The sequence below is a fragment of the Haemorhous mexicanus genome, chromosome Z (genome assembly GCF_027477595.1).
Source record: "Haemorhous mexicanus isolate bHaeMex1 chromosome Z, bHaeMex1.pri, whole genome shotgun sequence".
Classification (NCBI taxonomy): domain Eukaryota; kingdom Metazoa; phylum Chordata; class Aves; order Passeriformes; family Fringillidae; genus Haemorhous; species Haemorhous mexicanus.
In genome coordinates, this window is record NC_082381.1 from 74,292,980 (window position 1) to 74,307,547 (window position 14,568).

The 14,568-nt window shown below is 38.3% G+C and overlaps 1 protein-coding gene across 6 annotated transcripts in view; it reads right to left on the reverse strand.

The window, feature by feature from the left end:
• Positions 1-5,029: 5,029 nt before the first annotated feature.
• PARP8 (poly(ADP-ribose) polymerase family member 8) overlaps positions 5,030-14,568 on the reverse strand; it is a 119,180-nt gene continuing 109,641 nt past the window's right edge. For all 6 annotated transcript variants that reach the window (XM_059874052.1, XM_059874053.1, XM_059874056.1 and 3 more), the window contains 3 exons: positions 14,430-14,499; positions 11,000-11,084; positions 5,030-10,386 (listed from right to left, as the gene is read on the reverse strand). In XM_059874052.1, the coding sequence (XP_059730035.1) occupies positions 10,284-10,386; positions 11,000-11,084; positions 14,430-14,499 (258 nt within the window). In that variant the 3' untranslated portion in view covers positions 5,030-10,283. The remainder of the gene's footprint in view (positions 10,387-10,999; positions 11,085-14,429; positions 14,500-14,568) is intronic.

Consider the following 14,568-nt stretch of genomic DNA (forward strand, 5'->3'; position numbering starts at 1 on the left):
CTTGTTTTGGGGCTGGTGGGATGGAATATATTGAACAACAAGCCTTGCACCTCAAGAAACTTTGTTCTGAATCTGTTCTGATCAGAGTGAATTAGTTTTCCAGTAGATGTTTGCTCACATTTTTTCATAAAACCACCCACAGGATTCAGTAGTCTCTGTTTAGCAGAGCACTGAAATAAATCGTTGTTCATAATTGAGTTCTACTTGCTCAGCTTTCTTAGCAAGTCAAGACAATCTCTGTGTATATAAAACAATGGTGCCCACTTTCTTGTGTTCAAAGACCCACTTGGCAATCAAACCAGCAAAATTAAAAAGCATGTATACATATATATATCTAGTCAGAGAAAATCTAAGTCTATTATTGTGGATACTGAAGTGTATGTAGAGGCCTGAATCCTGTGGAATCACTTTTACTTATAAGGTAGGAATAATGCTACAAATCAAAATAATAGTATCCTTCATCCATTTTCTATTTGTTTTGTCACAGGAAACTGTACAAAGTGAAAAGTGATCACAGTACTGCCCAAACAAATGTAACCTTCCACCAAGGAACACCTTTGTCACTTCAGAGAAAAGAGCTTGACCCAGATACACAAACAGATCAAGTCTGACCAGGATGGCTGGGCCTACACAAGCAAAATGAACAGGCTCAAGAACACTAATGGGCATGAAATGCAACTGTTCAACTCACAGAACTGCTAGAATGACCTCTTGCAATATTTTACCCTACATGAACCCACACACAATTTCCAGTCAGCAGGGACCACGAACCACATCTTTATTGTACCTTTGTTTCTTTCTTTGCATTCATGCATAGTAGAGTTGGCAGGAATATATATGAATAGAGATTCACAGAGCAGATAATGTAAAGGAACAGTTTACACAAAGTAACATAATTTACAGACAATAGAATTTGATAAGAATAGTCAGAATTTTTAGCTTTATCAAATGGGTCAATGATACCCTAAAAGCCAAAATCAAAATCAGTCCTCACTGGGACCAATTTATAAATTGCTGCACTACACCAAGAATCTGCTGCCCAGGCCACTGAGACACCACTTACAAAGACAAAAGTAAAATTTCATAATAAATCTCATGCACACATACCACCAAGTCTTTCAATCCCCTTAAGAAAAGATTTGTTCAAGTAAAAACTCAAGACTTGAGGTTTACAAATATAAAAAAATCTCCATGAAAAGGAAGCCTATGGTAGCTTCTTGATGAAAAAACCCATTTGAAACCAATCTATGGAAATTTTTCAAGCAGATTAATTTAGGAGATCAGTAGCACTCTTTAAAGTAATTAAGACCCCAGTAAGCTTTCCTCATAAAAACATGGGAAAAAAAGAATATGTGAAGGAAAGACCAGCAGTTCAATTTGAACCCTCTTTAAAGACAGAGCCAGAAGTACAGGTAGGGAGTATTATGAGCTTACACTGCCAAATTTGCTTAGATGAAAGGAAATTATGATAGGAAATAGTATTTATAAAACTCTTTAGCTTTTAACAGCATCCTTTTTGGCATACTTATCTGGCCACACATTCTTGTTTTCATGTGTAAGTTAACAGTATGTACACATGCTTTTCATATTGAAGGACCATAATTTCTATACTTTTTTTCTATTCATGGCTGCCTATTTTTGCATTTTAACTGAAATATTCCCAGTATTGTCCTTTAATGCTCATATCTGACGCTTTTCTAAAGGCTAGCTCTGTGAGCAATTAGAGCAACGGGAAACAACCAGAAATTCTATGAATCAGAAATTCAGCTCACATTAGCACAGATATACAGAATATTAAGTCATTGAACAACATAACAAACAGCAAAATCATCTCCCCAAGTCATCCTCTAATTTTTTGTAACTTTTGGTAGTGGAGGAGACCACTGGAGACTTAAAAAAGGAGAGATCTTAGCAAAAAATATAAATAAACTCTCAGAGAGACAGAAGTGCCACCTCTCAGGTTTAGCAAGGTGTTTAGGAACCACCCAAAACCCTTCGTAACCAGGGCATAAAATGGAGAGATGTAGCTGAAAAAGAAAGCTGAAAAGTTCCAAAGCATAAACTATCAGCAGGAATATGAAATGAGACTGGTGCTAGAAGATCTTGGGATTTTTGATACTCATGTACTACTGATTAGAATGGCAAGCATGAAATCAAAGTTTGCATAAGACAATAAAAAGCCAAAGAGTGGAATAATACAATTTCACACATATGGAATACTGCGTGAAGCACAACAGGCCAGCTACATGATAACACATACAGAGGAGGAGTGACTGAATTCCCCACAAGCAAAATTCAAGCAAAAATTTAAAAGCCTCTAGTAAAACATGTCCTTGACAAAAAGTCAGCAAGTCAGATCTACCAAAACCTATCACATTAGGGTAGTTAAAATTTGTTTGTAATATACTGCATTTGTCAGAAGTGTTGCAAACAGTGAAATTTTGATCCTTAGTTTTGAGTCAAAAGTTCTGTTTCAACTTACGTTCCTACAAATATATGCAAAATTTTAAATATATACTTACATATTTTCATCTATATACATTCAAATTACATTTATAACTATTCCAATTAGTTTAGCTTCTGACTCCTCTCATCTTTGAAACTCTTCATACTGAATAAACCTTGGTAGGTGTTTGTGACAAGAAATACACCCAAACTGCAAGCTATTGTCTAGGAGAGATGGAAAAATCAGGAGAGATTAAGGAGTTTTTTTTAAACAATCAGCAAAATTGTTTTTTCAGCAGCTCATGGGAAGAACAGTCTGATCAGGCTTGAAAACCAGTAAGGACAGTATCAGCTACCTACTCCCTTTCTGGAATATGTTACCTGTAGAGATTCCATTAGAATATATGTAAAATATATGACTGGCTCCAAGGAACTGTCAGCTAATTGAGACATTCCTCCTTCTGCCTGAGATCTCTAAGAGAGTTGCCAACTAGTGCTGTAAGTAAACCTGCTACATGCAAGTACAGTGGGACACTGCCCCAGACATGCTACTAGACTGAACTATCCAGATACAGGACAGCGGGTTGAAGAAAACTACTCTTTTTTTCCTTCACATTTCTCCCAAACAATGGAAAGCTTTCTCTTTAAAAGTTATGAATTAGAATTGCTTTGCTGATGATAAGCTCTGGCTTTTGTTGAGCAAACCATAAGCCAGGAGTTCCTGTATTTTGCTCCAGACACAATCCCTGGAGACTTGTGCTGCTCCTGCTTCTGCAGCAGTCACTGTTCCTGCTGCTAGTGTAATTCCCACAGCTTCAGCATCTCACAAAATGCCAGTTTTCTGGAACTGGCTGGAATCCAATAGCTGATGCCTTGCACATGGGTTTGCTACAAACAGTGCTGATGCTAAAAGGGCCTTATGCCCTGTTCAGAGGCTTCAATTTCAGTGTGTTGAATTACACTTCTCTCCCTTAACTGTGAATGGAAAATGTTTGCAACATTTAGGAAAAACAGCCTGAGGGATTGACAATGTTGTTTAATAAAAATGCCAATTTAATATTTTTTCCAAGTGCTGTTCCTTTTTTTCATCTATTTTGACACTAGGTTTTTGCAAAGCACTGAGCCCTTTGCTTCATTCCTTAAGCTTTCTTCTCTTAAAGTGTCTGCACTGTGCTGAGAGCTGGGGCACAGCAAAGTTGAAGCCTTCAGCTACTACTGGCTTCATTCATATGATGCAGCTCTATTTAAGTTTCCTCACAGTATTTTAGGAGGAAAAATCCTCTTGGAGGGGGCCAAGGCTGTGACCCCTGTGCAAAATTACTTGCCCCAATCTGCACTGCACACTAGTTACAAAAAAGAGAAGTTGGACAAGTGTGCAAACATGGCTTAATAAAAACTATGTCCTTTTTTTCAAAGGTGGTATTTTCTTAGAAGATACTCTGCTCTTCCTCATGTTAAAAATGCAACGTGTGCATTTGAAAGTAGCTCTTATCCATTGCAATAATTTTTTTACTGCTGTCAATTACTGTTTGGATTACTAATCTCTTGGGTCCCACATGGAACTGTTCAACAGGTGAATAAAACGTACCGAAGACCTTCTCAGCAGAATATTGGTGCATATTGAGAGAACTTGTGATGTAGCCACGTGGAAATTAAGTAAGTTAAACCAAAGAAAATAAAAATTCTGTCCCTCCTGCTCTCTGTGGGTACCAGTTCTAGAGAGGTCTGAGACTTCCCCACTGATTCAGCTCTTCTTTTGTGAGTTTGGAATTTACTGCTTACAAATTCAAGATCCCCAATATTTGGAATATCTCTTCCATTAGAGAATTCAAGCTCCAGCCTCTACACTTAAATCAAAGGCAAATTATCAGTCATTTAGAGCAGCAATGATGTATCTTTTTGTCTCTCTGAAAGTCATATTTGTGTAATACGCTTTACGACAGTCAAAATAATAGTAAGTACCACTTCAACTCTTTCAATCCAAAATCTGCAATCACAAAATAACAAATTTAACAAACAAAAGGTAAAACTTTCAAAAGTTTCAAGCTACATCCACCCATATAATTAAAATGCGCTCACAGGCAGCAAAAAAAAGTACACTCACTGAATTAATAACCAGTCCCATGAACATCTGCATATTTTATTAGTTGCAGATGTGTATTTATACTTTAAACATAGCCACATTAAAGTATGACACAGTTTGTCATATATTTGCTGTGTTTTCATGACAAAAACAGCTCTACAGGAAAACAGAGAACTTCTTTAAAAGCAATTATAAAAAGCATCTTGAGACATCTTTATGCATTTTATGATACTGTACGTGCTAAATAATGCTTTTATTATAGTTGGGTAACCCATTCAGATAAACACAGCAAGAAAAGCTGGTTTTACTGTCCATCTAAGTGTTTTTAAAAAGAACACTGCAAAAAAATTTTACTTCAAAAACGTGTAAAAGCATGGCATAGCTTTTAGATGTCATTGAGATTAGCAAAAGTCAAGAAACTGCTTCAGATGCAGTTTAATTCTTAGATGGCTGTTTTAACTTCGAACAGAGTTCTCAAAATAGTGCCCAAATGCCCAGTGCTTGTTGAACAAATTCTGATTTATTGAAGGTAAACATTTACATTGGCTACAATGCTATAGCTGTTACAAAGCTGAATAAAAGAGGCTTAAATAGCAATAGAAAGCAAGTGCAGTAAAAAGTGAATAGAGAAAATATTTGGCCTTAGTGATCTTCTGGCAGTATTTACATTATCTCCATTTTGTTAAATATTTGAGTAACTCTAAGGCACCATAGGCTAAATAGCAGGCTGCAGTATGATTTTGTGCACAGAATTTAATAAATTTATTTGGAGAAAAAAAGGCTATGGAGTTAAAAGAAACATTGGCATTTTTTATGTTTACATAAAAGAGTGGCTGTTTGTTAAGGTTGAAAGATACAATATATACTGGGTAAATTCAAAAATTATTTTTAGAACATTAAATTAAATTTCTACGTATAAGGAATATTTTTATTGACTTTTTGATAAATGATCAATGCAATCTTCTCAACAGGTTTTTAACACAGTAGATATGTTCATCTAAAAACTATTTTATTTTCCCCTTTACAAAAGCCTTATGCCTAGTACATGTACAAAATCTCAACACAAAGTGTAATGGACAGTAATTTACATCCTAGCTATTCTGTGTCAGACTGAAACTTAGCAGAAGCATGCAATCAAAATGCTATGGAACAGCAGTTCAAGCTGTTTTATTCCCTTCAGCTCTTGTCAGTGGCTGTTGCTGCAGCCGGTGAGCAGGAGTACAACACTGACATGCCAGGACAGACAGAGGAGGTCAGTGCTTTCAGACCTGTTTCCAAACACAAATTGGGAAATTCAAACTCCTGGCGGCATCCTTGTGCATTTCACACAGAACGGTGCACACAGAATGACGCTCTGCTGGGAGAAAACTTTCCCATTTTTATTTATCCCCTTTTATTTATCCCCTTTTATTTATCCCCTTCTGAAGCATGTGTCACTCCACTCCTGAGTGGAATTTATTTAAGGAATAAATTCATCTGACTGGACTCAAGATCCTTTCTGAACAACTTCAGGTGCTTCACAGAATTATAACTGCTCTACAAGCAACAAAACTTGCTCCGTTTACTCAACAGGCTCATCCTTCACCTTGAGGTGGTGCTTGTAATGAAGAAATTGCACAGACACCAGATTAACACCTGAATTTTGCAAATAAAACACCACAGGATGCTGTGTGCCACAGGAGAGAAGAGAATGCGTGGCCAAGGCCATTCCAGCTGCAGCAGCACTGCCAGCAGAGGCTACATGGGGTGAGTCATGGCTCATATTCTTTGTATCTCACTTTCATTTCCCAGAGCCAAGAAAAAAATCTGTCTAAATTATTATAATTCTTTAGTAACTAAATAATACTTTTGCATTTGCTTAGGGTTTGGATTTTTTTAGTATCTCCTTCTTAACCATGAATCTCTTAATTCAGTTGTTCCCTTTTGGCATTTTTTTTTCTACTTTGTATTTATCCTTGTAGGTATTATGCTAATTGTTTTCCCAGTAGCAAGTGATTTATAAGCAAAGTTTAATTGATCTATGCATGAAGTCTTAATCTGGAGTGACTCTGTATTAACAAAGGGGCAATTCTAGCATAATTCTTCAGATGCATTTTTAGTACCAACAGCTATTATGTTAAAATCATTCGGCTTCATTAACAATTTTTTCAAGGGCTGTAGAGGAAAAAAATTAGGCCTAAAAATTCCAGTGTCATTGACTAGTTCCTGTAAAACTTTAACCAAAGTATTACACAACCTGGCCATTTTATGGTAAGTAATAGGAAGCCAAAGATTCGGTTATCAAAACAGTGTGGTTCTGTTGAAGAACAGGGCCATGTTGACTCATATCATAGAAGAAGATACCTCAAATTGCTTAATTCAGCCCTTGAATGCTAAATACTTGCCTGAATCTCAAGGAAGATTTAAAAGCATCTTTCTGAATTCCTTTCACAATGTTTAAATACTCAGCAGTATAAATACTTAATTCATAATTCATAATTAGGGTGCAACATTAAAGGACTAATGCAATTTTTTTGTCAAACCTTTCCACCGCATTTTGTTGTAGGATGTAGCAAGAAGTTAGAAAGTTATTTACCAAGAACTCCCTTGGTTGCTCCATACTGGGTACGGTGACAGCAATGACTTCATGGAAATTTCTATCAAGAGAGATGGGGCTCTACTTGCTTTGATTAAAAGCCATCTTTGGAAAGCCTGCATCTTTTACAGCAGGAGTTATGACTGGTCCGTCACTAATATGTGAGCATGGTAACCGAGGAAGGAAAATGCAAGGGCTCTGAGCATAACACAGGGTCTTGCTCAAACAACCCTGGGATTTTTATTTTTCATCCCCTGGATTCCATGTTATTTGGAAGCATTTGGCTACATGCAACTGCCGCCTTTGCATAAAACCCCGAAGGACAAATCCTCCAAAGAAAATCTTATCCTCAGGCTTTTTCATTCCAGTTCTTGGTGATAAGTCTTTCAGCTTTGAAATTTCCTACATGAGGAGTAACAGATGCCAAATGAACATGCCTCCTTCCCCTCATCTTTTGAAAATAATGAGAACTAATACTTTGTTAAATGATCTGAAGATTCAAATTCCCCTGCAAATAATACAAAGCCTTCAAAGTTTCTAATTAACCTAATGGCTAGAGAAAAATGTGACTGAGTTTCCGGCCAAAAAATTTTGTTCTATCTCAATTGCTGTTTATGTTTGACATCAGGCTTATGTCTCTGCACTGTAGCCTAGTGACAGCTTTTCAAGTGGCCCTGCTGCCCCACACTGCCACAGGCTGCGTAGCCCCACGCTGCAGCTTGGTTCTGCCAGTTCCTTTTCCTGCTATACACCATATGGGACCTGAGCTGCTAATGCCATCTTGTCCCTTCACAACTACTTTTCTCCCTTAAAGGTTTTGCCCTCTTCATTTGGTTTGTAACCCCTGTGCTTGTCACATTCTACCTTTTACTCTTGTTCACTATCTTTCTCCCCGCTTAAGTCAGTCACTGCAGTGCTCCCTGAGACAGGCACAACAGCAAGGCCTCCATACAACTTGGACTCCTGCTTTCCACCACACCGTCCCTTACCGTGGCTCATCCATTTAAAACAAGACTCTGAGCACTCTTAAAATTTGGCAGCAATGTATTTTTCTCTTCCCTTTCCTGGGGTTGTACTTATGATGGCACCATACATGACCAGTACCATGACCCCACAATGAAAAGAGAGATCAACTCATTAGCTACATTTCAGACTCCTTTCTTCAAGGGTTTCATTTCTGACCCTGCAATAAACTTGAGGGGACGGGGAAGATGACTGTTTACTTGGCTTCTCCAGTTCACTCATTATCATCTCTCTTTTCTCCTGTTTTTTTTTTTTTTTTTTTTTTTTCAAGAGGCATCCCAGAATGGTGGACTACCAGCCCAACAAATAATCAAAGAACATCTTTGTGGACTTGCTTCCCGGTTTCTTTTTGTTAGGCAGAGTGATTCAGACACATATGGCAGCACCATTACAGAGATGGTCATGCCAGGGTTTTGGCTCTACTTCTGAATTATATTGACTTTTTGCAGTCACACAAGCTATGGCAGTCCTTATGTAGACAGTCAAATTTCAGGAAACCTCTTTGTTTCAAGAAGTTAACCTGTGTCCCAGCATGAAAGACAACAAGAGCAGTGTTCCTCTAATTCAAAGGTCCACCAAATGAGAGTGCAAGTCAATAGAACTAACAGCAAAATGGGGATATGCAAACAGAATTTGCTTTACAAGTCTGGATATGAGCCCAGAAAAATTAACACTAAAGCAAATAAAGGTAGAATGCTAAAATACATCCCATGTATGCTCCTAGGCCAAATACCACTATTGTAGGGCACTTCAACTGCAGCAAGTAATACAGGAGTGTAGCATGAACTAGAAAGAAGGAATCATCCATTACAGCATATCTAATTCAGTTCTCTTTAAAAGAAACAAACACACCTGTGCTCTGTTGTGCTGTTTCGTGGTGCTTTAGTATCTTTATTATGAAAGTAACATAAGAGAGTTTTCAGTCTACTTTTGCTTTCTGAGGTGGCTTGCAGTAGTTGCACAGATGGGTAAGTTCAACTGCTCTCCATAATCAAGGGCGTGATTGATGCTTCAAGATAGCCACCATGAGGGCTGCCAAGGGCATTCAGCAGGGCACAGGGCATGCTTTTTGTCTTGGAAACTGGACCCTTCTCTATCTGTGTTGCCATCCGACTCACTTGAAGAAACAGTTGTTAATTTAAAAGACAGAGATATTTAAATTGATTTCTTATAGCTTAGAAATTAACTAATAAAACTATTTTACCAAGACAAAAATCAATAGAATTTTGCATTTTTATATATTATCTGATGCACCAACAATCAACTCAACCATGTAAAAGCCTTAACTCAGCACATACTTTAAAATATGGGGATAAATTTAATCACAGAGCAATTTCACTGAAGTTAAGATGCAACCATTAAAAAACCTTGTTGATCTAATGAAAGTGTAAAATCTAATATATAAAAAGAAAAATTCTAAAAAGGAAATTAACAGCTTTAGGTTTTCCAGGTATTTCCTAGGCTTGTATAATTAAAAAATGCAACTGAGCTGCTTAATGGGTAAGACAGTGTTGCAGAGAAGATAAAGAAAGCTGAACATATACCATCACATTCATTTTGCTTTGTTGCACCCAGTAAATAAAAAATGCATTGTTGTTTTCACCTTGGAGTCTAAATGCTAACTGCATTTGAGTAAAATAAAAAGAATCAAAGACAGCTGCAGGTAACCAATCTCTTCAATTTTACATAGTCCAGACAACCTTTTATTGTGTTTTAATACGAGAATATTTTACTTATTGCAAAGTATCCTGCATAATACAGGTGCTCCGCTATAAAATCTTCTCTCTTACTTGTAATTCAGTCATTCTAAATTTAAAATACCAGTATACAGTACTAAAACTTCCAATTGAAGTTTAGTATAAAAATATCAGCACAAAAGTCCTTTTTAATGTCTGTTTATTGTGAGCAATCCAAATGCCTATTTAATTATTAATTGTTTTAGTATAATAATAGACTTTGCACCCCTACAGTTGCTAATTGATACCATCTCAGGTATTTTGATGAGATACGAAATACTAAGTAAGAAAACAGTAAGTATTCAAATGGTTAATTTGCTTAGTGTAGTAATAATAAATTAGTTTTTTGCATCTTCTTCAGTTCAAAATCCAGCTTTGAGACTGAGGAAGGCTTCACATCAATTAAATAAGAGTGGTCCTTTTAACCAGTAGCAGTTTGATTGCCAATGACTCGAAGAATCTCTTTATGAATGTTTGGTTCCTGTGTATTTATACTTGTATCACCCACTTGACCATCTTCATAACTAAAAAAAAAAAAGGTACAGAAAATAATATCATATTAGTGTTTTATTAATCTACATAAAAACAAAAAAAAAATCTCATTCTTTAAGTGCTTATTCCATATGTTCACATGTTTCTACTAAAGTGCTGGGTCATGCTTCATCTTTATATGCAGATCTTAAACTCTGGAAAGTGGGAGATTGCCATTGTCACTGAAATCCTGAGGCTGAATTAGCCACTAGGACACAAAGGGGAAAAATATTAGGTGAAAGGGGGAAATGCTTACAGCACAGACAGGAAGCCTTTAATGAATTCCTCAGCTTAAGTGCACACAGCCAAACAGAAATTATGCTTCACAATACATGGACAGACTAACTATAGCATGAAGTAATGCCATTGAATAGGAAAAATCATGAACTCTCTGTTCATTTGTATTAAAGACATTTGCTAAACTTCTGACACTAGCTTATCCATACATTTCTAGCACGAGTAAGTACAGTAAAAGATAAAAAATGAAGGAATACTGAACAGAATTAGGAAGAAATGTCTTTTATCTACTTTAATTACAACTATTGGAGGGAGCATAAGAAAAAGGTCTAGTATGAAGTTGAATGTTAAGAAAAGCTTTGTACTCACACAAAGAAAAATCTTGTACACACGTGATCCGTGTTGGGAACTACCCATATCTCCCCATGTTTGTGCAGATCAGGCGAGGTTATCACTATCAGAGAAAGAACAAATTTCATAGTGATGAAAACATACCTGGAAAACACTGCTCTAAAAGATTTTGGGTTTTATATATTTAAAATTGTCTTTTGGGAACATGTGGCTTTCCTCTACATGTCTGTGCTACAGTGCAGATTTTGAGTTGGCTGCTAGTACAAAAAGGGAGATGAACCTGATTCTTATTTCCAAAATATACTTTTCTGAAAACACAGATGTTTGACGTATGGGAGAAAGTTGTTAAATTGAATGAAAGCTTAAAAATGCACTTATTAAACCCTGAATTTAAAAAGCCATAGGGCTGTTAAAGATGGTCTGAGACATCTAATCAGCACTTGCAACAGATATTTTTATTCAGTGACAGCTGATTTGAAACCAAGATGCTTAAGACAAAGCCTGAAACTGCTATATGTGGGATGTGCAATACTACCAAATTTTTAAAAACAAATAGCAATTGTGACTCAAGAGGTTCAAAAAGCTTGCCAAAACTTGCTCTACATATTTGAAGATAGGTTGTTTACCAGCAGAATGAGGACAGCACAGGAAAGAAAGCTTTTTATTGCTAACTAGAAGCTATGCCATCAATCTACATTTGAAGATATCTAAATGCACTTGAAGAGCATCCTTCTGGACAAGTTGTTGAGCTGTGGGATGAGCAGGAGGTTCATGGAGTGGTGGGTGAAGAGCTGGCTGAGGGACTGAGCCCAAAGGGTTGTAGTGAATGGGGCAACATTTGGTTGGTGACTGGTCACACCAGTGGTGTTCCTCAGGGCTCCTTTCCGTGGTCAGTTCTGTATCAGTGCTGGAGGTGAGTGCACCAGTAGCAGGTCTGCTGATGATCCAGACTGGGAGGTGCTGTGGATTCTCTTGAGGGACAAGGGGCCTTGCAGAGGGATCTAGATAGATTGGAGCACTGAGCGATCTTAAATGGGGTGAAATGTGTCAAGTGCAAATGCTGCATTCTGCACCTGGGAAGGAGAAACACCGGGCACAGGGATAAAGTGGGAGAGGGGTGGCTCAGGGAGGGTCAGCAGAGCCCGGGCAGCCCCAAGGACAAAGCCCATCCCAGAGCGCCGAGCACGGCACAGCCGGCCCAGGGACGGGACGGTCCCGCTGGGCTCAGCCTCGGCGCGGCCTCACCTGGGGCCTGCTGGGCCCTGCAGGTGGAGAAGGATGGGAAGGTCCTTCTGTGCGTCCTGAGGAGGGAAACAGCTGGTGGGGGGGCTGGGAAACTGTCCTGGATGCTAACGGAGGGGTTTGGCTTGTCTGGTTCGGAGAAAAGGAGGCTGAGGGGTGACCTCACCACTCTGCAGCTTCCTGAGGAGGGGAAGGGCACAGGGAGGTGCTGAGCAGCTCTCCCTGGTATGCAGTGACAGGATGTGTGGGAATGATTCAAAGCTGTGCTGGAGGAGGTTTGGACTGGACATTTCAAAGCATTTCTTTACTGAGAGGGTGGTATGCTGGGTTGGACTGAGGTAGAATTAATTTTCTTCCCAGTGATGGGCAGGGGCCAGTTTTTGGATTTGTGCTGAACACAGTGTTGACAGCACAGAGATGTTTTTATTACTGCTGAACAGGGCTCAGACAGAGCCAGCCAAGGCCTGTTCTGATTCTCACACTGCCACACTCTGGGAAAGCTGGGGATTCATGGGAGGTTGGGAGGAGACACAGCTGGGACAGGTGACCCAAACTGACCAAAGGGATACTCCAGACCGTGTGACATCATGCTCATACAAAGCATGAGGGAAAAGCATGAGCATACAAAGTGAGTGAAAGAAGGAGAAAAGGGGAGCGATGGTGTTGGTCTTCCCAAGTAACTTCTACATGTGATGGGGCCAGCTCTCCTGGAGATAGCTGAACAGCTCTGTTGGAAGCAGTGAATTAATTCCTTGTTTTGCTTTGCTTGTGTGCAGCACTTTTGCTTTCCCTATTAACCTGTCTTTATCTCAACCCATGAGCTTTTGGGCTTCTACCCTCTGGACTCTCTCCCCAGCCCTGCTGGGGGAAAGTGAGTGAGTGGCTCTCCGGGGCTTGGATGCTGGCTGGGATTGAACCATAACAGCTGGTCAAACTCTGGCTTCTACAGAGTGGTCAGTGTGCCCAACCTGTCAGTGTTTAAGAGGCATTTAAACATTGCTCTTAATGACATGCAGCCCTGAATTGGTCAGGATTGGACCTGGGTGACAGTTGTCAGGCACTGAAATAGCTGGTTTATTTTGTTTTAACACAAGCATATCTGCATGCATATTCAATTTTGATACTATTTCTTTCGTGAATTGCAATTTTTAACAAACATTCCTTGCAATTAATTTTACATAAAACCTTTATTAACAATCTCCCCTAAACCACCCTCTTGCACAGAGAAATGAATATGAAAGCTGAGAAATGTATTTTACCAAATATTTAAAATTGACTCCTATAAAATTGGTAATCCATTAATAAGTGCAAGGAAAGAACAACCTGGATGAAAAAGTCCTTGTGAAAGATGTCATTTACATTTAAAAATTCAGGCATTAAGGCCAAGTAATTAATATTGTTCTGTATGGAAGTTTTAGAACTAAAATTCTGTATTTTTCTGTACAGTTCAAATTGCATTTTCATGTTGACTGACACATCCTTATTTCTGTACAGCTGAAAGATTTTATTTTGAAATACATATTTTCCACATTCTGTCTTAATTTTCACTTTTTAAAACACACAAATGCTCCAAATGATAGGAAAATTGGGTTAATATAATTTCTAAGACTAGCTCCTAACTACAGATGCACTTCTTATTCAAATGTCACAATTTGTTCTTAAAACCTGCTGAGGTTTCGCTAGTTATTAACAGAATAGCCAATTCTTTCAAGAATTACTCTACTCAAGCATTAGATTTTAACTTCCCAAAATTTCTGAAGCAAAGAGAACATACTGGTTGCCAGATGATCAGTATGCTTGTTTGAACAGTGAAAAATTGTTTGGAAATTCTATATGAAAAGGTGGGGTTTTTTCTGACTTTCATGTTTAGAGCATTATTCAAGAGTTACAAGAAGCCAGTGCTTCAAATTAAGGACATGACTTTGGTTTTCTTGATGGTTTAGGAAGAGGATCACATTTGAAACACAGACCAGATGATCAGCATGTGAATGATATTCCATGACAATTCAGCATCTGCTACAGGTTCTGTTCAAAGAGGGGAAATGTTCTTACTGAAGCATAAAGGTCAGCTGTTGAGCAGGTACTCCTACACCTACCAGTAGTTTCTTACCTAAACAACCAACTAAAGCTCCCGCTGATTTGCAGCCTGTAACCTGTGCATTGTGTGGCCATGACTAAAACAGCTTCACAAGGGCTTTCGGCTTACCTTCACATAAGGCTATGCATTTTAAGTTACGGCTTTGCAAAAACTGTGACTGCTGTCCTTTCTTCTGCGACTGAGACGTAAAAAAGTGAGAAAATAGAATTAGTGCAGTAAAACAGAGACAAAAAGCAACAAAGAAAAC